This window comes from Ylistrum balloti, unplaced genomic scaffold, assembly GCF_031769215.1.
Source record: "Ylistrum balloti isolate Yb309-2 unplaced genomic scaffold, AGI_CSIRO_Ybal_v1 Utg372286, whole genome shotgun sequence".
In the NCBI taxonomy this organism is placed as follows: domain Eukaryota; kingdom Metazoa; phylum Mollusca; class Bivalvia; order Pectinida; family Pectinidae; genus Ylistrum; species Ylistrum balloti.
The window spans coordinates 40,366-64,429 of NW_026783063.1; the positions used below are offsets into that span (position 1 = coordinate 40,366).

General features: G+C 36.6%; 1 protein-coding gene across 1 annotated transcript in view; it reads right to left on the reverse strand.

Annotated features, from left to right (window-relative positions):
- Positions 1 to 22,235, reverse strand: part of LOC132564451 (choline/ethanolamine kinase-like) — a 40,949-nt gene extending 18,714 nt beyond the window's left edge. Inside the window, exons 1-4 of the mRNA XM_060229104.1 lie at positions 21,875 to 22,235; positions 16,064 to 16,286; positions 11,289 to 11,425; positions 9,327 to 9,446 (exon numbers count right to left, since the gene is read on the reverse strand). Of these exons, the coding sequence (XP_060085087.1) occupies positions 9,327 to 9,446; positions 11,289 to 11,425; positions 16,064 to 16,286; positions 21,875 to 22,158 (764 nt within the window). The 5' untranslated portion in view covers positions 22,159 to 22,235. The remainder of the gene's footprint in view (positions 1 to 9,326; positions 9,447 to 11,288; positions 11,426 to 16,063; positions 16,287 to 21,874) is intronic.
- Positions 22,236 to 24,064: the final 1,829 nt, after the last annotated feature.

Consider the following 24,064-nt stretch of genomic DNA (forward strand, 5'->3'; position numbering starts at 1 on the left):
AAAAGTCTGAACGGAAAGACCAGTAAAAACTCATCGGGTTTCATTAAAGGGTGGGTGTCAAGTTTACCACCTACAAATGGGACCTTTCAATACATATAAGTATGAAGATATTCTCACATAATTATTGACATCATTTCCTTTTCTCCAAGTAGCCATACCTTGGCCATAATTACGCGAAAACTCAAGTTTCTTAGACTAAGGGAAGTGTTGGCCAAGAAGTGTAGTAATACATACTGAAAATCGTCCGAAATACTTTTTGATAAAAACCATCGTTATGGCTTTTTATACACTATCCCTTTTATTCATCCATCGTGTTATAATGTTACCAACGATATGATAGGACAAAACATATATTATATAATGTTAAAACACACTTATCTATCACATAGGCGGAAGAAGAGGTGTGCTGTTGGGCTTTTTTTAAGAGAAATGTGAGGTCGACTTGCTAGAGTCTTCCTGATAGATACTGGTTCCGAGCATTTAGAAATATTTCCTTATTGCTGGAGCTAATGATAATGTAGGATTTTGCAGTTTCATGCTACATTGGCATGGTTCAACAGAGACAGTGTTTTGATGCTGATTTTTAAAATATATTATTTTAAATTATGGTAACTAATTACGACATTCTTCCATGTGTGTGTGGTGGTATACCTCACGATGTTGGTCCCGCAGTACGCGCGACTTCAATGTATGAGAAGCCTGTCTAAAAAGGTCATTCAAGTAGGTCAAGAAAAGCAGTTGTAAGATAAAAAGTCTTTTATAAAGGTTCAATCTTATATATAATGGCCTGCTGTACAATGGTTAGCTTCGTATGAATATATTGGTATGCATATAAAAAAAACCTCTGTCACTGAATATAACTTTATCAAACCTTTACGCTATATACAACCATATTCAATCACAAGCTCATCTTATAACACAAATTTTTAAAAAGTCTATAAGTATTGGGTCTTTAATATTGTATGATACAAGGTGAGATTTCATCTGTTAAAGTCCTTATTTTATTGTTTTCCTCAGCTCCCTAACATCATCCTCCAGTAACTTCATGGGTAATATGTACATGTATGTATCAACTTAACAAGTGTTTCTTCTTGGTTAATCATACCAGCTTAATGGAAACTAATCTCAAAGTCCAATGTCTAACTTCAGAGTGTATTGTGAGTGTGTCTATTAGATAATGTGTTACAAGTGCATGCTGATACAGGGGAGTATGACTGAACAAACCTTCAAAAATTTACTGTAAGCATTTCACCGACTCCTGATAGAGACAAATAGAAGGTGAAATAAGTGGATCTCAACCCAAGGGGAAAGATGATGAAGTTAAACATCTTGTCTCCTGGGTTGAAATCACCCTATCTCACCAATAAAGTGGTGAATGATCATTTTTCTCTTACCCTGCTAGCTTTATTAGGTTCTTGTATGCGTTTACATATGCGTATGTTGTTCTGATGCTTCGCATTGTTGACGTGATGTAATTGTTGACGTGACGTCAGTGCATTGTCACTGTGACGTCATATCCTTGTCCTGACAGAGGATTTACCCTGCCTCAACCTTAGGGTGTGACAAGGAAATCGCACACTATTTAAAAATCCTGGATTTACCTATCCTGGCTAAGAGAATGTTCTTTCTTCAACTAGCAGTGATATTAAAACTTTGAGTAGTGTAAGAAATGAAATGATATTTATCGGTCAACTCCTTTTACAGTATTCTCATTGTAACCTTACCTCTAGACAGGAAAATCAAGTTCAAATCGCAAGTTTTTTTTTATCGGCTCTGTGTTTACTCGTATGCAACCAAGTGTATTACGACAAGTTGGGCACATTAATCACTCGAGTGTGAAAATATCAGAACAGAAGAGCACATCATGCTCACTCAGCAAGTGTGTCAATAACATCAATCAGTAATCTTCATTGTTGGCAAAGCATCTTTGTTGAACTGTATGACACACTGAACATGCATACAACGATAGATTGGATTTATAAAATGCTGTCTGCTGTAGGACTGGTTGTTGTAATCATATTTTTTTTCCATAGCACACGTTTTAATAGCAAGCAAACATCTCTGTTCTATATTTTGACTTGACTGGCATCTTCATATTTAACATTTTTCCTGTAACTTTCCACTCATGCATCTGTTACATATTGATTATTGATTTCAAACATAAAATTCTAAATTAATCAATCAGAAAGACAAATGGAAAAGTGACTTGTTTGTTATTGTGTTCTGATCACATGGTATACATGTGTATGATTGACCAGATCAACAGCAAGTAGTGAGGTAGTCGTTGTAGCAACCATTCACAATGTACACATTACCATTATATGTAAAGATAATGTTAGGTTTGTGATGGGGACAATATGCACAGTGAAGGAATGATGTAATATGCATATCAATTGCTGACAAAGGAACAGAAGTTTATTGCACATTGAATGTGAGATGTTATAGCTAACTGGTAAAAATCTGGTCATACACATGGGAGGCAGATACTACTTGATACTAAACATGTTCTCTACATGAAATCTCCCGAATCTGGCAATTACTGTGTACACATATGAAAATGACATTTACACCATATACAAGTATTGTGTTTAAAATTTTCCATTGGGAAGAAAGATGTAAAAAGTAGTGTTGGAGACAGAGCTCAAACAATTTTTTTTCTTTGATACAAATCTAAACAATGGTCAAAATGAAGGTCAGAGTGACCTTGAATTGATACAATGACACACCACTGCACCAAGGTGAATCCACATCCAAAGTATCATGTTCTGGTAACAAGAAGTGTATTGGAGATAGGACCTGGAAAAAACTGAGGTTTTTTAATGAAGGTCAAAGGTCAAAACTTAGATCAGAGTGATCTATTTTTAATACAAGTCACACTGCCTCATCACAGTAAACATACACCTCATGTATGAAGTTCAAGCCAAAAGTAATGTAGGAGATAGAGCCTGGACAAGATAGCCAAAACAGATTAAAAAACCCACCCCTCCCACTTCCCAGTGGGAGACCAATAACTTGTCCTCGATATTTTGTCACAATATATTCAATAATATACAATAACCTCACATGACAATCTTTCTGGTTATACCAAATTACTTTGCATTCCGATCAGGGATCATTAATAGCCCCTACACAGGGATCATTGATAGCACATACTCCGGGATCATTGATAGCCCCTACACAGGGATCATTGATAGCCCCTACACAGGGATCATTGATAGCCCCTACACAGGGACCATTGATAGCACATACTCAGGGATCATTGATAGCCCCTACACAGGGACCATAGATAGCACATACTCAGGGATCATTGATAGCCCCTACACAGGGATCATTGATAGCCCCTACACAGGGACCATTGATAGCACGTACTCAGGGATCATTGATAGCCCCTACACAGGGATCATTGATAGCACATACTCAGGGATCATTGATAGCCCCTACACAGGGATCATTGATAGCCCCTACAAAGGGACCATTGATAGTCCATATTCAGGGATCATTGATAGCCCCTACACAGGGATCATTGATAGCCCCTACAAAGGGACCATTGATAGCCCCTACTCAAGGATCATTGATAGCCCCTACACAGGGATCATTGATAGCCCCTACACAGGGATCATTGACAGCCCCTACTCAAGGATCATTGATAGCCCCTACACAGGAATAATTGATAGCCCCTACACAGGGACCATTGATAGCCCCTACTCAGGGATCATTGGTAGCCCCTACACAGGGATCATTGGTAGCCCCTACTCAGGGATCATTGATAATCCATACTCAGGGATCATTGGTAGCCCCTACACAGGGATCATTGATAGCCCCTACTCAGGGATCATTGGTAGCCCCTACACAGGGATTATTGGTAGCCCCTACACAGGGATCATTGATAGCCCCTACTCATTGATCATTGATAGCCCATACTCAGGAATCATTGATAGCCCTTACTCAGGGATCATTGATAGCCCTACTCAGAGATCACTGATGGCCCCTACTCAAGGATCATTGATAGCCCCTACTCAAGGATCATTGATAGCCCCTACACAGGGATCATTGGTAGCCCCTACTCAGGAATCATTGATAGCCCCTACACAGGGACCATTGATAGCCCCTACTCAGGGATCATTGGTAGCCCCTACTCAGGGATCATTGATAGCCCCTATATAGGGATCATTGATATCCCTACTCAGGGATCATTGATAGCCCCTACACAGGGATCATTGGTAGCCCCTACTCATTGATCATTGATAGCCCATACTCAGGAATCATTGATAGCCCCTACACAGGGATCATTGGTAGCCCCTACTCAGGAATCATTGATCGCCCCTACTCAGGGATCATTGATAGCCCCTACACAGGGATCATTGGTAGCCCTACTCAGGGATCATTGATAGCCCCTACACAGGGATCATTGATAGCCCCTACACAGGGATCATTGGTAGCCCCTACTCAGGGATCATTGATAGCCCCTACTCAGGGATCATTAATCGCCCTACTCAGGAATCATTGATAGCCCCTACACAGGGATCATTGATAGCCCCTCCTCAGGGACGATTGATAGTCCATACTCAGGGATCATTGATAGCCCCTACTCAGGGATCATTGATAGCCCCTACTCAGGGATCATTGATAGCCCTACTCAGAGATCATTGATGGCCCCTACTCTGGGATCATTGGTAGCCCCTACTCAGGGATCATTGGTAGCCCCTACTCAGGAATCATTGATAGCCCCTACACAGGGACCATTGATAGCCCCTACTCAGGGATCATTGGTAGCCCCTACTCAGGGATCATTGATAGCCCCTATATAGGGATCATTGATAGCCCTACTCAGGGATCATTGATAGCCCCTACACTGGGATCATTGGTAGCCCCTACTCATTGATCATTGATAGCCCATACTCAGGAATCATTGATAGCCCCTACACTGGGATCATTGGTAGCCCCTACTCATTGATCATTGATAGCCCATACTCAGGAATCATTGATAGCCCCTACACAGGGATCATTGGTAGCCCCTACTCAGGAATCATTGATAGCCCCTACTCAGTGATCATTGATAGCCCCTACACAGGGATCATTGGTAGCCCTACTCAGGGATCATTGATAGCCCCTATACAGGGATCATTGATAGCCCCTACACAGGGATCATTGGTAGCCCCTACTCAGGGATCATTGATAGCCCCTACTCAGGGATCATTAATAGCCCTACTCAGGAATCATTGATAGCCCCTACACAGGGATCATTGATAGCCCCTACTCAGGAATCATTGATAGCCCCTACACAGGGATCATTGATAGCCCCTACTCAGGAATCATTGATAGCCCCTCCTCAGGGACCATTGATAGTCCATACTCAGGGATCATTGATAGCCCCTACTCAGGGATCATTGATAGCCCCTACTCAGGGATCATTGATAGCCCTACTCAGAGATCATTGATGGCCCCTACTCAGGGATCATTGGTAGCCCCTACACAGGGATCATTGATAGCCCCTACACAGGGACCATTGATAGCACATACTCAGCAATCATTGATAGCCCTACTCAAGGAACTAGTTTTTAAGGCACACCATTTTTACACTGTAGTACTAAAGTATATTTATTTTATTTTATGAATACACGTAACATGGACATCACAGTAATCAGCAATACAATGGTTATCAATGTATTGCTAAGTGACTTCAGTATTCACTACATACATTAATACTCTGTAGAACATCTCAATATATTTACATTCTAATTGCTTTAAGTCTCCATAGCTAGTTAAAGCTTAAGAAACCCAATATTTGTATTCTTCTACAAGTGGCAATAATGTTTACACAGGATTTGTAAATATGCAATGTTTTTTCGTATCCTTCAATTACATGATATCATGGTATCAATATGAAGGGCCAAGTAAGACATTTAAATGTGATGATAGATACAGAATATATGGGTTTGCTGACAGTTAATAAAAACATCAATTTATTTCTTTGCTCTATGAACTTTTTTAATGCTATTTTCATGGTCAATGCGACCCAAGAGATGCCATTTACTGATTCATAATACAGCTGTTTACTTGAATGTACTGATATTCTTATGATGTGTAGAAGGCAATTTGCTTTTTAAATGCTTTTTGAATATATGGAATGTATGTAGTTACCCCAATGTAAATACACTTCTATATAAGTTCAGAAATGAAAAAGAAATTTATTAAAATGTTTAAGTATTACCTATGATATATAGCAGTAATGGTTTTCTCAAATAAGGACTATTCAATTCTTACTAACCAGACAGATTGTCAGATAGATAAAGCTCATTTTCATGTGAAAAAAATCTTGTGGTACTTCTGAGACAGGAATATATATGTATCAAGGCTGAGAAATGTAGTATTACCACAGGTATTGAACCATATTATACATGTTGTAGCTCAGAACATAGAAGGTTCAGTGAGTAATAAGATCCGGGTTTGATGAAAGATCTGACTACACAGAGGGGCTAATTTTGGACCAGTTATTTTTATTCTCACAAACATTGCAGTCCTTTCCCTAAAGATCATCTATATGAAGTTACACTTTTGGTTCAGGACAACAAGATTTGCTAAGATTTAACAAATTCTACCCCTTTCTGCCCCTTAAATATGCCCCCATTGAGGCCACACCTTTTTCTATTGTAAACTTAAAGAAACTTACTTTACCTAATTTTATTCCTTTTTTTACCCCCACCTGGGGCCCCTATTGCAGCCATTACTTTTTTTTTCCCAAACTAAATGTGTCTTATTACACAGATGCTTTGTGCTAAGTGTGGTTGTAACCCAATAACATGGTCAATGCCACTAGAACCAAATTTAAAAAAAAAAAAAAAAAATTGACCCCTTTTTGCCCCCCATGAGGCCCCAGAACCCCTCAAGCACTTTTTTCAACTCAAAGTCACATGTTCTTCACTAGGGGACCCTACATACTAAATTTGGTTGAAATCCGTCAACTTTGAGTTTTGACCCCTTTTTAGTGCCCCCTGGAGGGCCTGTTTATAACCCAATTTTTTTCTAATTCACAAATTTGTAGACCTTGCTCTAAGAATCATTAATTTTGAATTTTAGGAAAATCTGATACTTGGTTCAGAAGAAGAAGATTTTTAAAGATTTAACCCCTCCTGTAGCCCCTATTGGAACCACACCCTTTTCTTTCGCAAATTTCATGCATCTTACTATACAGATACTTTGTGCCAAGATTGGTTGAAATCCATCCAGTGGTTCTTGAGAAGAAGTCGAAAATGTGAAAAGTTAACGACGCACGACGACAGACAAATCATGATGGCAATAGGTCACCATGAGTCTTTGGCTTAGGTGACCTAAAAAGTTAACGACGCACGATGCACGAACTTAATCTGACTGTTGGTTCATGCAAAGAAGATTTTTAAAGATTTACCTAAATTTAACCCCCTTTTCACCCTCCTGGGGCCCCTTTTGGGGCCACACCCTTTTTCTTCACAAACTTGAAGCAGTTTCCCATGGAATGCTTTGTGCCAAGTTTGGTCAAAATCCATCCACTGGTTCTTGAGAAGACGTCATTTAAAGAAGGTTTTTACATTTGGCCCCTTTTACACCCCTTATGGGCCCCAAAGGGGATATAATCACTTTTTTCAACATGATTTCATATGTCCTTCACTAAGGGATGCTGTCTACCAAATTTCGTTGAAATCGGTCAAAGTTGAATTTGACCCATTTGAGCGCCCCCTAGTGGGGCCATTTTTGACCCCATTTTTTTTTCATTCTCCAACACTGTAGACCTTGACATAAGGACACTCAATATTAAATATGAATTTAATCTGACTGTTGGTTCATGAGAAGATTTTTAAAGATTTACCTAATTTTACCCTCTTTTTCCCCCTCCTGCGGCCCCTATTGGGGCCACAACCTTTTTCTTCCCAAACTTGAAGAAGATTCCCATGGGGATGCTTTGTGCAAAGTTTGGCCAAAATCCATTGAGCGGTTCTTGAGAAGAAGTCGAATATGTGAAAAAATAACAACGCACAACGACAGACAAATCATGGCGGCAATAGGTCACCATGAGCCTTCGGCTCAGGTGACCTAAAAAACGAGTACATAATGACAGAGTGCACCTTGTTACATAGAGGTTGACACTGAGATTATGGCGACCACAGACACATCACAATCTTACAAAGACGGCCGAATCAAGTCATATGAAAATTTCTTTCAAGTTAAAAGTTGTGGAGTTTGCAAAGGAATGGGGAAAAGCAAAGCATCAAAGCAGTACGGTATAGATAGGAAGTGAATTCACGATTGGAGACAAAAAGGGAGTGAATTGAAAACCTCTTTACAAAACACCTCAAAAAGGAAATGGAAAGTTATTGGTGGAGGCAGATTTTTTAGTACTGAATGTGTTTCTTTTACATCTAAGATGGTCTCTAATAAGCATCCCCCTTAATTGCAATTTTTTAAGCGCCCTGGGCGCTTATTGGATTGAATACAGTCATTGATATCTTAGACTTAATATTTCATGGAAACAATAATATGATTTTATATGCTTACATTTGTGTTCTCACGTTAAACATTCATTTCATCAAAGAAAATTGAGGCTCATATACATGGGGAAAGATACGAGAAAGATTGGGAAATACGTGAAAGATCGTCACATATTAAATGTTTGTTGAAACAAACTTCCATGTCCTCCCTGTATTACCTGTCATTCAAAGCTAATTTTGGATATTCAAGACTTATATGTCTTACACGCTGTAGATAATATTGGTAGCTGTTGCTTATACCAGTGGTGTAAGTTTCCTGATCCGTAATAACACATTACAACACACAGTTCCTAATTCAACATGGAAAATTCTATTGAAATATGTATTGTTACTGTAAATAAATGGGAAATTCTATTGAAATATGTGTTGTTACTGTAAATAAATGGGAAATTCTATTGAAATATGTGTTGTTACTGTAAATAAATGGGAAATTCTATTGAAATATGTGTTGTTACTGTAAATAAATGGGAAATTCTATTGAAATATGTCTTGTTACTGTAAATAAATGGGAAATTCTATTGAAATATGTGTTGTTACTGTAAATAAATGGGAAATTCTATTGAAATATGTGTTGTTACTGTAAATAAATGGGAAATTCTATTGAAATATGTGTTGTTACTGTAAATAAATGGGAAATTCTATTGAAATATGTGTTGTTACTGTAAATAAATGGGAAATTCTATTGAAATATGTGTTGTTACTGTAAATAAATGGGAAATTCTATTGAAATATGTGTTGTTACTGTAAATAAATCAGTCTCCAATTAATAAAAACACTAAAACAATATCATACTTCAACACTTACAGCAATATCTGGAGCTCCGCTGATAAATTAAAGCTCTGAAGTTTGGACAGCAATCGTTGTGAAGCTACATCTTTTTCTGTTGGTATGCTATTGAATACATTTTCCACCTGCTCCATCCAACTACAGGCAAGAAAGAAATTCTTTTAGTGACAAGACATAGGCATAGTATGAACTTACCAACTTTAAATTCTGTCAAATTTCTATTACAACTCTGAATATGAAATACTTATTTCAGTCATGAATGTCAAATTCTTATTTCAACTCTCAATGTCAAATTCTTATTTAACTCTCAATGTCAAATTCTTATTTAACTCTCAATGTCAAATTCTTATTTAACTCTCAATGTCAAATTCTTATTTCAACTCTCAATGTCAAATTCTTATTTAACTCTCAATGTCAAAATTAACTCTCAATGTTAACTTATTTAACTCTCAATGTCAAATTCTTATTTAACTCTCAATGTCAAATTCTTATTTAACTCTCAATGTCAAATTCTTATTTAACTCTCAATGTCAAATTCTTATTTCAACTCTGAATGTCAAATTCTTATTTAACTCTCAATGTCAAATTCTTATTTAACTCTCAATGTCAAATTCTTATTTAACTCTCAATGTCAAATTCTTATTTCAACTCTCAATGTCAAATTCTTATTTAACTCTCAATGTCAAATTCTTATTTAACTCTCAATGTCAAATTCTTATTTAACTCTCAATGTCAAATTCTTATTTAACTCTCAATGTCAAATTCTTATTTCAACTCTGAATGTCAAATTCTTATTTAACTCTCAATGTCAAATTCTTATTTAACTCTCAATGTCAAATTCTTATTTAACTCTCAATGTCAAATTCTTATTTCAACTCTGAATGTCAAATTCTTATTTAACTCTCAATGTCAAATTCTTATTTAATCAATGTCAAATTCTTATTTCTCAATGTCAAATTCTTATTTAACTCTCAATGTCAAATTCTTATTTAACTCTCAATGTCAAATTCTTATTTAACTCTCAATGTCAAATCTCTTATTCTTAAACTCTCAATGTCAAATTCTTATTTCAACTCTGAATGTCAAATTCTTATTTAACTCTCAATGTCAAATTCTTATTTAACTCTCAATGTCAAATTCTTATTTAACTCTCAATGTCAAATTCTTATTTAACTCTCAATGTCAAATTCTTATTTCAACTCTGAATGTCAAATTCTTATTTAACTCTCAATGTCAAATTCTTATTTAACTCTCAATGTCAAATTCTTATTTAACTCTCAATGTCTTATTTCAACTTCAATGTATTCTTAAACTCTCAATGTCAAATTCTTATTTCAACTCTCAATGTCAAATTCTTATTTAACTCTCAATGTCAAATTCTTATTTCAACTCTGAATGTAAAATTTTTACTTCAACTCTGAATGGCAAAGTCTTTAATCATTTCAACGTGAGATACCCTTCTGCACTTAAACAAGCAAGGCTGATCTGCTTACAAAGATGAGTACAGCAGTACAGTACACTAAATAAATTTTGTCTAAGTGTTGATGTGACCAAAATAAACATAAGTTAATGTTTGCACTTGATTAATACTATACCTGTATTTTACGGTATATATTTACCCTTTCCCAAACAGTTTTACTACCAACTTCAGTTAAAAAAGTAACTTTTTAAAATATATTTTTCAATTTTTTTCCAAGCGGTATAGGTTTCCAACAACTCTCTCATATTGTGTTTCATATAAAATTTCAGCTAAAATATTTCCAACTGAAATAATTTCAACATCAAATGTATTATGTAGAGGCCTGGAGTTTATAGACATAGGTGAAAAATTAGGAGGAAGGGGTGGGTTGGTCATAAAAGTATAAAGAAATAAAGGATTTTATCAAAAAACCTTTTGTATTTAACCCTCTTAACAAGTATTGACTGAGAGAATTTTATACATAAGTACATTTGGTAGGTAAAGTAGTATAAATCTATTACCAAAACATCTTTTCTTCTAAAAATTTTGGCTCCTTATGAAGAGGCATATCCGTGATGGCATGGAACAGAGCCATTTTTTGGGCGATCTGTTTAGACAGGAATGGATTCTGAAGGTCACGTGTACTCAGTGGCTTGGTCTGAAACATAACCAAAGAACTTAGAAAATTGTGTTCAATCTATTGTTTTGTTGTCTATTGTTTCAATCTATTGTTCTTGTTTAGTCAGTATCACCTACGTGATGTCATCAGCAAGTAAGTACAATGTAGGTAAAGACAACATACAGAATGTAGGACTAAAACAAGGAGAAACACTACACAAACCATCACACCAACTTGTAAACAAGACATATCTAATTATATCAAAATCAATAGTCATGTCTTACATGAAAACAAAGCTTTATTTGAATAGATCAGAGATGCTATTACAGAATTATAAAAACTTTCTATAGCTTGAGGGTAGGACTGATAATCTCTACCCAAGGAGGATATTCGTGACTGTGCAACACGAGACTTTGCTGAGGGTTAGACTGTCAGGATACTACTTCGAGGATAAAGATTTCTCTGTTCTACCCTCACTGTTTTTTTTGTGTGTGTGTGTGTGTGTGTGTGTGTGTGTGTGTGTGTGGGGTCTGAGCTAGGAAATGATCCTTTTTCTACCCCTCATCTCCAACATGCTAGAAATATATGAATGAGACAAATACTATAACCAGGATGTTTGAACTTTGTCCGTCAAGATGTATACTGTCAGAGTGGTTGCATGGGTGGGTAGTAGGTTGTCAGAAAGCAGGTATACAAAATTATGTTAGGAACTAGTGGCATATATCTGGTTATACATTTTGTATTGTCAAAGCTGTTAAAATAATTTAATATACTGAGAACTGTATTACAAACAGCAGGATATATATAACAAATTGACATACAATGTGAATATCTAGGAATTTTCAAATATTTCAGATTGATCAGTGTTTCTGTTTGTCAAACAAATTTCATTTAGATATAACCAGGATGTAATTATAAATCCGGAGGTAGAGCCAACGCCGTAAATTCTTATTGAGACCCAGTATGCAGGGCGATTGAAGAATAGGGGAAACTAAGTATATAAGTCAATCGCAACAGCTTCGGGATAAGTTCAGGACCTGAAGAAGCCCACTGTTCGGGCGAAACCGGTAGACGTTTCACACTAATAAAAAATCAACTTATCCCGAACCTGTTGCGATTGACTTAAATACTCAGGATGTAATTACATACTAAACAGAAATAAAACCAATCCATGCTTGGGTGTACTGATACCAACCTGAGTTACTGACCAAAGTCTGGGTTATGATTTGACCCAAGCATAACTAATTTTCCTATGCCTGTACCAGTACCTACCAAAGTCTTAATATACTGATCCAAATCTCAGTTACGGTTCAAAGTCTGGATACCCATCCAAGCCTGAGTTACCATTCCAGATAGAGCACTTCTATAATTACCTAAGTCTGAGTAACTGTCCAAAGTCTGGGTACCCATCCAAGCCTGAGTTACCATTCCAAGTCTGAGCACTGACTCTTACCGGAGTTACTGTCAAAAGTCTGGTTACTGACCCAAACCTGAGTTACTGTCAAAAGTCTGGTTACTGACCAAAACCTGAGTTACTGTCAAAAGTCTGGTTACTGACCCAAACCTGAGTTACTGTAAAAAGTCTGGGTACTGACCCAAACCCAAGTTACTGTCAAAAGTCTGGTTACTGACCCAAGTCTAAGTACTGACCCTAGTATCAACTCAGCCTGAGTTACCATCATTCCAAATCTTGATATATTGACCTAAGTATGAATTACTAACAAAATTCTAGTTATTAACCCAAACCAAAGTTTAATACTGACCCAAGAAGGGGTTACTGTCCAAAGTCTTGGTACTGACCCAAGTATGAGTTACTGTCCAAAGTCTGGTACTGACCCAAGTATGAGTTACTGTCCAAAGTCTGGTACTGACCCAAGTATGAGTTACTGTCCAAAGTCTGGTACTGACCCGAGTATGAGTTACTGTCCAAAGTCTGGTACTGACCCAAGTATGAGTTACTGTCCAAAGTCTGGTACTGACCAAAGTATGAGTTACTGTCCAAAGTCTGGGTACTGACCCAAGTATGAGTTACTGTCCAAAGTCTGGGTACTGACCTAAGTATGAGTTAATGTCCAAAGTCTGGGTACTGACCTAAGTATGGGTTACTGTCCAAAGTCTGGGTACTGACCCAAGTATGAGTTACTGTCCAAACTCTGGGTACTGACCCAAGTATGAGTTACTGTCCAAAGTCTGGGTACTGACCCAAGTATGAGTTACTGTCCAAAGTCTGGGTACTGACCCAAGTATGAGTTACTGTCCAAAGTCTGGGTACTGACCCAAGTATGAGTTACTGTCCAAAGTCTGGGTACTGACCCAAGTATGAGTTACTGTCCAAAGTCTGGGTACTGACCCAAGTATGAGTTACTGTCCAAAGTCTGGGTACTGACCCAAGTATGAGTTACTGTCTAAAGTCTGGGTACTGACCCAAGTATGAGTTACTGTCCAAAGTCTGGTACTGACCCAAGAATGAGTTACTGTCCAAAGTCTGTGTACTGACCCAAGTATGAGTTAATGTCCAAAGTCTGGTTACTGACCCAAACCTGAGTTACTGTCCAAAGTCTGGTACTGACCAAAGTATGAGTTACTGTCCAAAGTCTGGGTACTGACCCAAGTATGAGTTACTGTCCAAAGTCTGGGTACTGACCTAAGTATGAGTTAATGTCCAAAGTCTGGGTACTGACCTAAGTATGGGTTACTGTCCAAAGTCTGGGTACTGACCTAAGTATGAGTTACTGTCCAAACTCTGGGTACTGACCCAAGTATGAGTTACTGTCCAAAGTCTGGGTACTGACCCAAGTATGAGTTACTGTCCAAAGTCTGGGTACTGACCCAAGTATGAGTTACTGTCCAAAGTCTGGGTACTGACCCAAGTATGAGTTACTGTCCAAAGTCTGGGTACTGACCCAAGTATGAGTTACTGTCCAAAGTCTGGTACTGACCAAAGTATGAGTTACTGTCCAAAGTCTGCGTACTGACCCAAGTATGAGTTACTGTCCAAAGTCTGGGTACTGACCTAAGTATGAGTTAATGTCCAAAGTCTGGGTACTGACCTAAGTATGGGTTACTGTCCAAAGTCTGGGTACTGACCTAAGTATGAGTTACTGTCCAAACTCTGGGTACTGACCCAAGTATGAGTTACTGTCCAAAGTCTGGGTACTGACCCAAGTATGAGTTACTGTCCAAAGTCTGGGTACTGACCCAAGTACGAGTTACTGTCCAAAGTCTGGGTACTGACCCAAGTACGAGTTACTGTCCAAAGTCTGGGTACTGACCTAAGTCTTAGTCCAGCCCAAGTCTGGGTGCTGACTTTTACTGATTTTCCCAAGTCTGCGTACTGATCCAAGTGTGAGTTACCAGACATGATAAAAAACATTTGTTTATGAGAAGGATTGAGAAAAAGATGATGTGCTTAGATTGAACTCAATAGTAGTCTAGTCAATATCAATGGGGCTAACTTTCAACTGAAAAGAGTGAAAGGCACACAAAAAATGGACTAATAGTTAAAGTTTAACCTGTTTCACTGGAATTATATATGTGTGACAGGCTGATAACGAAGTAATATACATTACCAATGTATGCACATGCAACATACTATATCCTGTAACAAGTTTTTCAAGCTCCATCAGGATCTGATTCACATGTATATAACATGTTTGTTGAGTTTCAAGAAATAAGTGGTAATTTACAACCGCATATACCTAATGGCTAATGATCAAACTCTCCAATCTAGTACTCTTAAGTACATTAAACGTATGAATAGTGCATGATGTTTATACCTAAACCACTCTTGTTTCTAAAAAGTTACATCCACAAACTTTGAAATGAATGAATATAAGATGCAAAACAAACGTCAAACCGTCCCTAAAACATTAAGTTTGCTCATTTCTACATTACAAAGATTTTTTTTATGAGAGAAAAACCCTTTGCAATGGTCCAATGTCAGTCCCCAGTAAAACAGTAATTTAACTAAGTGCTGCACCAGACATATGATTCAATTGTAAAATTTAAGTCCCTGTGAACGTTACACCAATGCAGTATAGTGAATTTTTATATGTAGCTAAAAAGTATCAATCTTGTACAGCAATGGTCATGAGGTGCTGAATGTACATGCAGTAACATAATGTATACATACATTTAAATTACACATACATGTAGCCAACTTTAACTCATTTTTTTTTAATTCAGTTTATTTTTTCACTTAATCAAGATTACATGATATAAACTAAGGAATATATACATATTTAATGTTTTGTCAATTCACCAATTTTTTCTGTTTTACAAGCATTTCATAAAATTCATCATTTTATATATAGTTTAACAAACTTTAAGTTATTATTGTTGAATAATATACATGTACATTACTTAATGATACATAAACAGTCTTTACTTTAAACAGAGTTACGGTTCTTGACAGTCAATCTGATCCACCTCACTATTAAGACCACCTTGCTATTAAGACCACCTCGCTATTAAGACCACTTTTGTCTTGTTCCGAAAGTGATCTTAACTGTGAGGTCTCACTGTGTTACACTTAAGTTATTTTTTTCTCTTAAGTGTATTACAATTCAGATTTATTTTCACTTAATCAAGGGTATTATAATTCAGTTTATTTTTTCACTAAGTTTATTTCTAATACAGTTAAATAAATTGGTTTTGTAGACACTGAATTCTACTTACTGGGATGTATTCTTCAATGCGCCCTTCTGCATGTGCAACATAAAGTTTTGGCCCCAAATTCTTGGTAGAAAGGATAGCAAACACTGCTGTGTTCCGTACCAGGAACTCCTGGTCTTTAGCAATGTCCCCATATACTCTTAACAAAACTTGTCTAGGTTCATTTCCCTGTGGTGGGTATTTCTTTGGTAGTGAACACAGGTACAAGTAGTTTGTTAGACCTCCACTGAAAATATAATTTCATTTTCATTACAGTAAAATGTGCTCTCTGGTTATTTCAAAGTACATTAAATACACTGGAACATGTCATTTAAACCAATTGAAATCCTTGTAATAATTCAGAAATTCTTTTATAAAAACAATTTGATCCCAAAATATTTTTAGGTAGTTCAAATCATTTTGTCAGATCAATGGGAAAAAAAAAACCCAGGGAAATGCAATTTTTTATTTACTTCTTGTCCTGTAATAACTATTTAAAGCATAAATTCAGGGATTAACAACAACAAATTTTACCACCGGATGAAATTGGTATTCCCGAAGTGGTGTATTTTTTCGTCTTAATAGAAACAAATTCCCTGTCATGAAAATATGCTGATAACATGAAAAAATTTCCCACAAATATGCAAAATTTCCCCCTAAAAAGAGCTAATTAGAACATCTTAACAAAACATATTTTCAAATCAAGCCATCAGGAAAAAGAAAGATCAATCTAACCTCAACTCTGTCAAATTTTATTCATGTAATCTTCATGTATGTCATATTTTTAAACTTTATCCATCTTTTGAATTCTGACCAGAGGGAATGTCTAAAATTTCCCAAATCACACCGAAAATTCCACTTATTCCACAAGTGGAAAGTATCCCCTAAATTCTAGATTAACCAATGAAATTACAAGGAATTTTTCACCAAAAGCAAACACCTTCTTTGGTGATATTACCAAATCTAATCCAAAGGCCAGGTAGAATATCAGAAAATTCCTTTTAAACCAAACAGCAAGGAAGCAGAAACATCCACAGAAATCTTTAAAATCATGTGGCTATTCGTAATATTAATGGACCTATTCATGGAAAATTTCAGAAACAAAAATTTGAAAAAGCTTCTAACAGAATAAAGCTATCTCATCATTGGGAGAAGTGTGTTTCATAGAATTAAACAATACATGATATAATTTATAACCAGCTGACAGAAGTTTAATACTGGTCTAACATGTAATGACAGACTTAGTGACCTTATCAATCCTGACTGGCTAGAGTAACAAGCAATTTTGTTTTCCTATGTTAATGTGGTATATAATTTCCAGATATTTAATTTTTGCTTATGAAATAAAGAAAACACCAAATTGATAAATTTTTAAGTTTTCAACATTAACATAACTGCTGAATCATCCAGCATTGTTTTTTTTAGTTTTGATGCTATGTACAAATGGTTGAAATGTGTTTTTCACCAAATCTTGGAATGAACAGAGAATAGTGTGAAATAGTAGAATACTTCAAATTAAAAATGGTGTGGTTTTATTGTGAAATTTAATGCATGTCATACATATAAATACCTGACGTCACAAAGTATTTGCTAATGTTCCTATCCTTAATTTTATTACAAACTTAATTTATCTTTGGATAAACTTTTGCTATTTTTGTCCCTTACAAACTTGTCCTTAGTTTTAACAAATATTTCATTGATATTTGGATCAAACTTTTGCTATTTTTGTCCCCCTATCACTTAACACGAACAAACTCTAATGTTTTCCAGTTGAATATTATAAATAATTCACACCTATTTTTAAGATAATGTATCAATATTTTTCACTTAATTTACATTAGTGTGGATAATATTAAATAAAACAAAAAACATGAAATATCCTCTATATATGCACTGGAGCCCTCATTAGATATTTATATCCTCCACATCACTACTTCACATCACTACTTCACATCTTGCTTTAAGATTAACAAAACAGTAGCGTACATGTACCATTCTTTTTCTACAGAACATTGAGACCACAACCTTTATCTAAATCATGTATAACCTTGACACATAGAACACATGCGACACCAAATATAGAGAACTTTATCAATGCAATAGCTACGATAGTATGTGTTAGGGTGAACTTGTATGCCATGCGTTATAATGGAGTCTAGTACATACATTAGATAAGGTCACAATCAACAACTCCACAGAAATTCACAAGCATGCAAGCAATATATGAACATATGAAATCTACCACATCATGGTGTTTAACCTTGTTTAAAAATTTCTAAAAATGGTTGTCCCGGATGTAACAAATATTTTATGACAGCAAAGACTTGGTCATATACATTACTGAAATGACTGTACAGTAGTAAAGACTACCATGTATAAATATGTCCTCAATAAAAATGCTTATTATCATACAGATATCATGTAATTACAGCTAGCTAGACCAGATACTACATATTTATGCACATATCACAGATAAGCTGGACTCCACTGGCTCCTACACTCGATATTTTGCTGGAAAGATCGTGATTGACTGTCATATGACCAAAACATCTGGTCGACAGGAATCTGAGCCAATTTTATCAAGTACAATCTAATACACTTCATTCACCATCAACATCCCATCAAAATTTCATTAAGTAAGGAATTTTTCTTCAAATTAATCTGAGATAAAAAAAAAAAACCACAGCATGTTGATATTTTTTTTTTTTTTAATCTTAAAATGCAAGCATTTATACTACTGATGTAGTTTTACAACTTCTCTGCCAAAACAGAAAACATGTTGGTGGCATAGTGATAAAAACATGTGCTGCTGATTACACAACTTCCTTTGTATAAAGGTTTTATAGGAAAGGTGTCAAGATTCTAACAATACTAAAACCACATTAAAAGACATTTATTTGACCCAAAATTTTAACAAAGGACAATAATTCTATAATCAGGGGTTGCAGGCCCTGAATTTGGTTTACTTCACATTATCCTAGTACGACCAATGTATGTACCATGTTTATGATCCTAGTTTTGATGTAAGCAACGCTAAGGGCAATAGCTCTGTATCTGAGGAAACATGAGCCTGAACGTTGCTACCTTGCACTTTTGTTTTTGTATAACTGATATGTATTATCACATTTCAATATCCTAGTTTATTTAAATACATGCAAAGTAATATCCTGACACTAAATTTTAACGAAGGGCAATGCCCCTGTAAAAATAGGGGTTGAATGCCCTAACACTGGCTCCTGACACAAAAGAGCCGACTGAAAAACGTATGGAAGGACAGATGGACAGACATTATGACAACTACATGCTTTCCGGAAAATTTTCAGGGAGCATAAAACTGCAGTGTATATCATTTAAAGCCATACAAGATATATAGAGTTCCAGGATCATGCCATAAGAACCTGATTGTTTGTAATACAAAGCTTGGTAGACTAGTTAATATACATTCAGCAGGTACTTTCTTCCATGCCCCTTCCATATTGTAAATGTACTTCATCATCTTCATGTAGATGATGTCCATACAGATGTATACTTCAGTTTTTCTTGAACATGAAACATCCAGAAATTAAATAATCTTTAGCCTGTTGTGCACGTTCATTGGTACATATATCAACATATACATTGTAGTTGTTAAACGTACACATTCATTGGTACATATATCAACATATACATTGTAGTTGTTAAACGTACACATTCATTGGTACATATATCAACATATACATTGTAGTTGTTAAACGTACACATTCTTTGGTACAAATATCAACAAATACATTGTAGTTGTTAAATGTACACATTCATTGGTACATATATCAACAAATACATTGTAGTTGTTAAATGTACACATTCATTGGTACATATATCAACATATACAGTGTAGTTGTTATATGAAAATCGGTATCAAACCCTGAGCATGAATACAATACACCTTTCGTGTAATGAGAGTAGATATTTTTATCATGGTCTGTATACCATGTTTACAATGTTGTACACCCACTTCACATTCCTAGATGTTTTGACCATATAAGCTACGAAAAATTAGAAATACCTAAAAATTAAACACATCTGTGAAGAACAGGTATTTTTATAGCATTTGTTCTCTATAGATCTTACTGAACAGGTAAATGTGCTTAATTTCTTACTTCATAGAAAGATATTAAACCTCATGACTTACTTTTACAACCACTTATTTTAAACTATATTGCACCCCTTTGTTTGCAAGGAAACAAGATTCATCTAGTGATGCTAAAATATTAGCATCTAGTTTTTGCTGGCTAATTGCAAAGGGTGCATGCAACAACATAGAGGTTATATAGTAATAGATTTGTCTGCAAAATTCTGTCATTAATAATGAATATAAATGCTATAACAAAACAGTTTTAAAACATAACTACATGCATGTAGATACTGGTTTTGTCTAACAAACCAAAATTTCATATTTACACAGCATTTATCATGTTGTTTCATCTTTCATTATAGAAATTTTACATGTGTTACAATACATATTAACGAATGTAACATTAAGTAAAGACTTGCTATTGTAATGGTACTTTTTATATTCTTTCAAAATGCTGCTAGCAAATGAAAAATGAAAAAGAAGTTAATTTCAGGTAAAATTTGTACTGTATAATATCAGCACTTATAGTACTCCTTTGTTAATGTGCATGTTTAATTTTAATTAAATGTTGCACATGATGAGAAATTTCTGGTCTTCGCAAAGACAAATATTTACAAGTGTACATGTAAAACAGCAGTTAGTTGAGGAGCTGTGCTGATCATAATTTTTTTTAAATCATTGACATCAAAGAATAAATGAAATCCTTTAAAATAGAAAATGATGCATGCATTATAATCAAATAAAATACTAATTCAATGTTTATACTCGTATTTGATCCTGTCTAACTGGCCTAGTTAACTTGAATACTATACCTGGTAATGACTTACCATGCTTGAAATATACATAACAGCACTATCATATCATCATTCTTTTGCATATCAAAGAACTAACTTAACAAATGTTGTCATTTATATATCTGATCTAATTATTGTGCAAAATGAATAGCACCAAGTTCAACTGGTTTGATGTATATATGTGTATTGGCCTTAATGCATGTATAATTGTATACATGGAACATGTAAACAGTATGGGCCGAGACATGGGTACATATATGCATGCAGTAATTATATACGATTATATCACACATAAAAATTTTCATAGGAATAAGTTACAAATAATTCTGCTGACAACATGATATCAGCGTGAAATTACTAAAATAGGATCGTGTGTTGATGAATACCAAAACCCACAACATACATAAGATCTTATATGATTTTCTATTGCTCCCCCCACCTCCCCTCCAAAGTCCCAGGCCCAATTTGGTATGTGAACTTTCTTAAACAACTCCTAAGATTTTTAATTCTAAAGGCTTCAGAGCAAAAATTTTGATTTTAATATAAATCACATATCAAATGGATATAAATTGATGACAGCTTTTTAAGGTGATTTTTCATATATTGAAACCAAATACATTTGTAAACATGTTTTCAAACTCCTTATGAATTTGAAGAAAGAAAATACCATGTAATTTTACTTGCTTATAAAAAGCTATCATAAATGCAGTGTTTTGGAGTGGCTTTGAATCCTTTCGGTGATCACGAGAATATAAAGTTTTATGTTACAATTTTACTTGGGCTAAGAATAGTGTAATAATGGTAGATACACAAAATCATACACGTGTACCGTCAGTCATGAGTATAAGATGTAAACAGAGCTGTTTTGATCGTACATTTAAAGTCAATGTTGTGAAGGATCAAACGCTTATGATGAACTGCTTTAATTACCTTACTACTCTAAACCCATGATCAAACTGATCCTCTGCCAAGTTTGCCCATGTTCCTCCAACCGATTCCTTACACCATTTGTATCCTTTTCGGCGGTTCTGTAACTCTCGGTCTTCGTCCATTTTCAGTCCGAGTCCGATAAATAAATGTTTGAAGATAACGAGGACTTTACTCCATACGTATACTATATACCTACGCATCTGTGTCATTTGATGTTTATCGGCGGATAGCATTAGCTTGGAAGAAGCCTTATTGACAACCGCTATCACAAAGTCTCGGCGCATACTACTGTACTACTATCCGCGTGGTTTGTTTACAATCTTCGGTAAAACCGGTCATACCTATTCTGGTGTATTCTAGTCACCCGTGTGTGGAAGTTTGTATGGGGTGACAAGGCCCTTTACATCACTTCCGGTGCACGGGCTTTCTAATGCTGCTGATGCTGATGAGGGGACGTGTCGGACGATTCCGGGTTTCACAATACGTGTAACCAAAACACGTGGTCGTTTTACTCTCTTTTTACCAAATCCACATTTTTTTTAAATTCAATGTAATGCGAGATTTATGTAAGCTGCAACCCAATTACATTTTTAATGCAACATTACCGAATACTGAGACACCCATTTATGTTAACGTATGTTTATAATGAAGTTCAAGGAGGTGTAAGTTTACCTAATGCCAAACATTCCTACAAGAGAAAGGGGAAAATCGCAGAATTCGTCGAATCTTTGTTTCTACCTATATATCTTAACAATGCTATATATATATATATATAAAAGTGGACTTGCTTTGAATTATTCATCCAGCTGATTCCTGAACTAACTCAACTTTCCCAACAATACTGGAAAAAATGTTCTTGATTTTTCTACTACATTTGAAATTTAGAAAACAATGTCTTCATCTCCTAACTGATGTTAAAATCTAGGGGGTTAGAGGATAGAGCTACCCTCCCCCAGATACCTACAAGGGGTTACGTGAGGGATGGTGATACCCACCTCCCAGATACTTACAGGGGGTTACGTGAGGGATGGTGATACCCTCCCCCAGATACCTACAGGGGTTACGTGAGGGAGAGTGATACCCTCCCCCAGATACCTACAGGGGTTTACGTGAGGGAGAGTGATACCCTTCCCCAGATACCTACAGGGGTTACGTGAGGGATGGTGATACTCTCTCCCAGATACCTACAGGGGTTTACGTGAGGGACAGTGATACCCTCACCCAGATACCCACAGGGGGTTACGTGAGGGAGAGTGATACCCTCCCCCAGATACCTACAGGAGTTACGTGAGTGATGGTGATACTCTCTCCCAGACACCTACAGGGGTTTACGTGAGGGATAGAGATACCCTCCCTCAGATATCTACAGGGGGTTACGTGAGGGAGAGTGATATCCTCCCCCAGATACCTACAGGGGTTACGTGAGGGATGGTGATACTGTCTCCCAGACACCTACAGGGGTTTACGTGAGGGATAGAGATACCCTCCCTCAGATACCTACAGGGGGTTACGTGAAGGACAGTGATACCCTCACCCAGATACCTACAGGGGTTACGTGAGGGATGGTGATACTCTCTCCCAGACACCTACAGGGGTTTACGTGAGGGATAGAGATACCCTCCCTCAGATACCTACAGGGGGTTACGTGAGGGACAGTGATACCCTCACCCAGATACCCACAGGGGGTTACGTGAGGGATGGTGAAACCCTCCCCAAGATACCTACAGGGGGTTACGTGAGGGACAGTGATACCTTCCCCCGGATACCTACAGGGGGTTACATGAGGGATGGTGATTCCCTCCTCTAGATACCTACAGGGGGTTACATGAGGGATAGCGGTACCCTCCCCCAGATACCTACAGGGGGTTACGTGAGGGACAGTGATACCTTCCCCCAGATACCTACAGGGGGTTACGTGAGGGATGGTGATACTCTCCCCCAGATACCTACAAGGGGTAACGTGAGGGATAATTATACCCTCCCCCAAATACATACAGGAGGTTACATGAGGGATGGAGATACCTTCCCCCAGATACCTACAGGGGGTTACTTGAGGGATGGTGATACCCTCCCCCAGATACCTACAGGGGGTTACCTGAGGAATGGTGATACCCTCCCCCAGATACCTACAGGGGGTTACGTGATTGATGGAGATACCCTCCCCTAGATACCTACAGAGGGTTACATGAG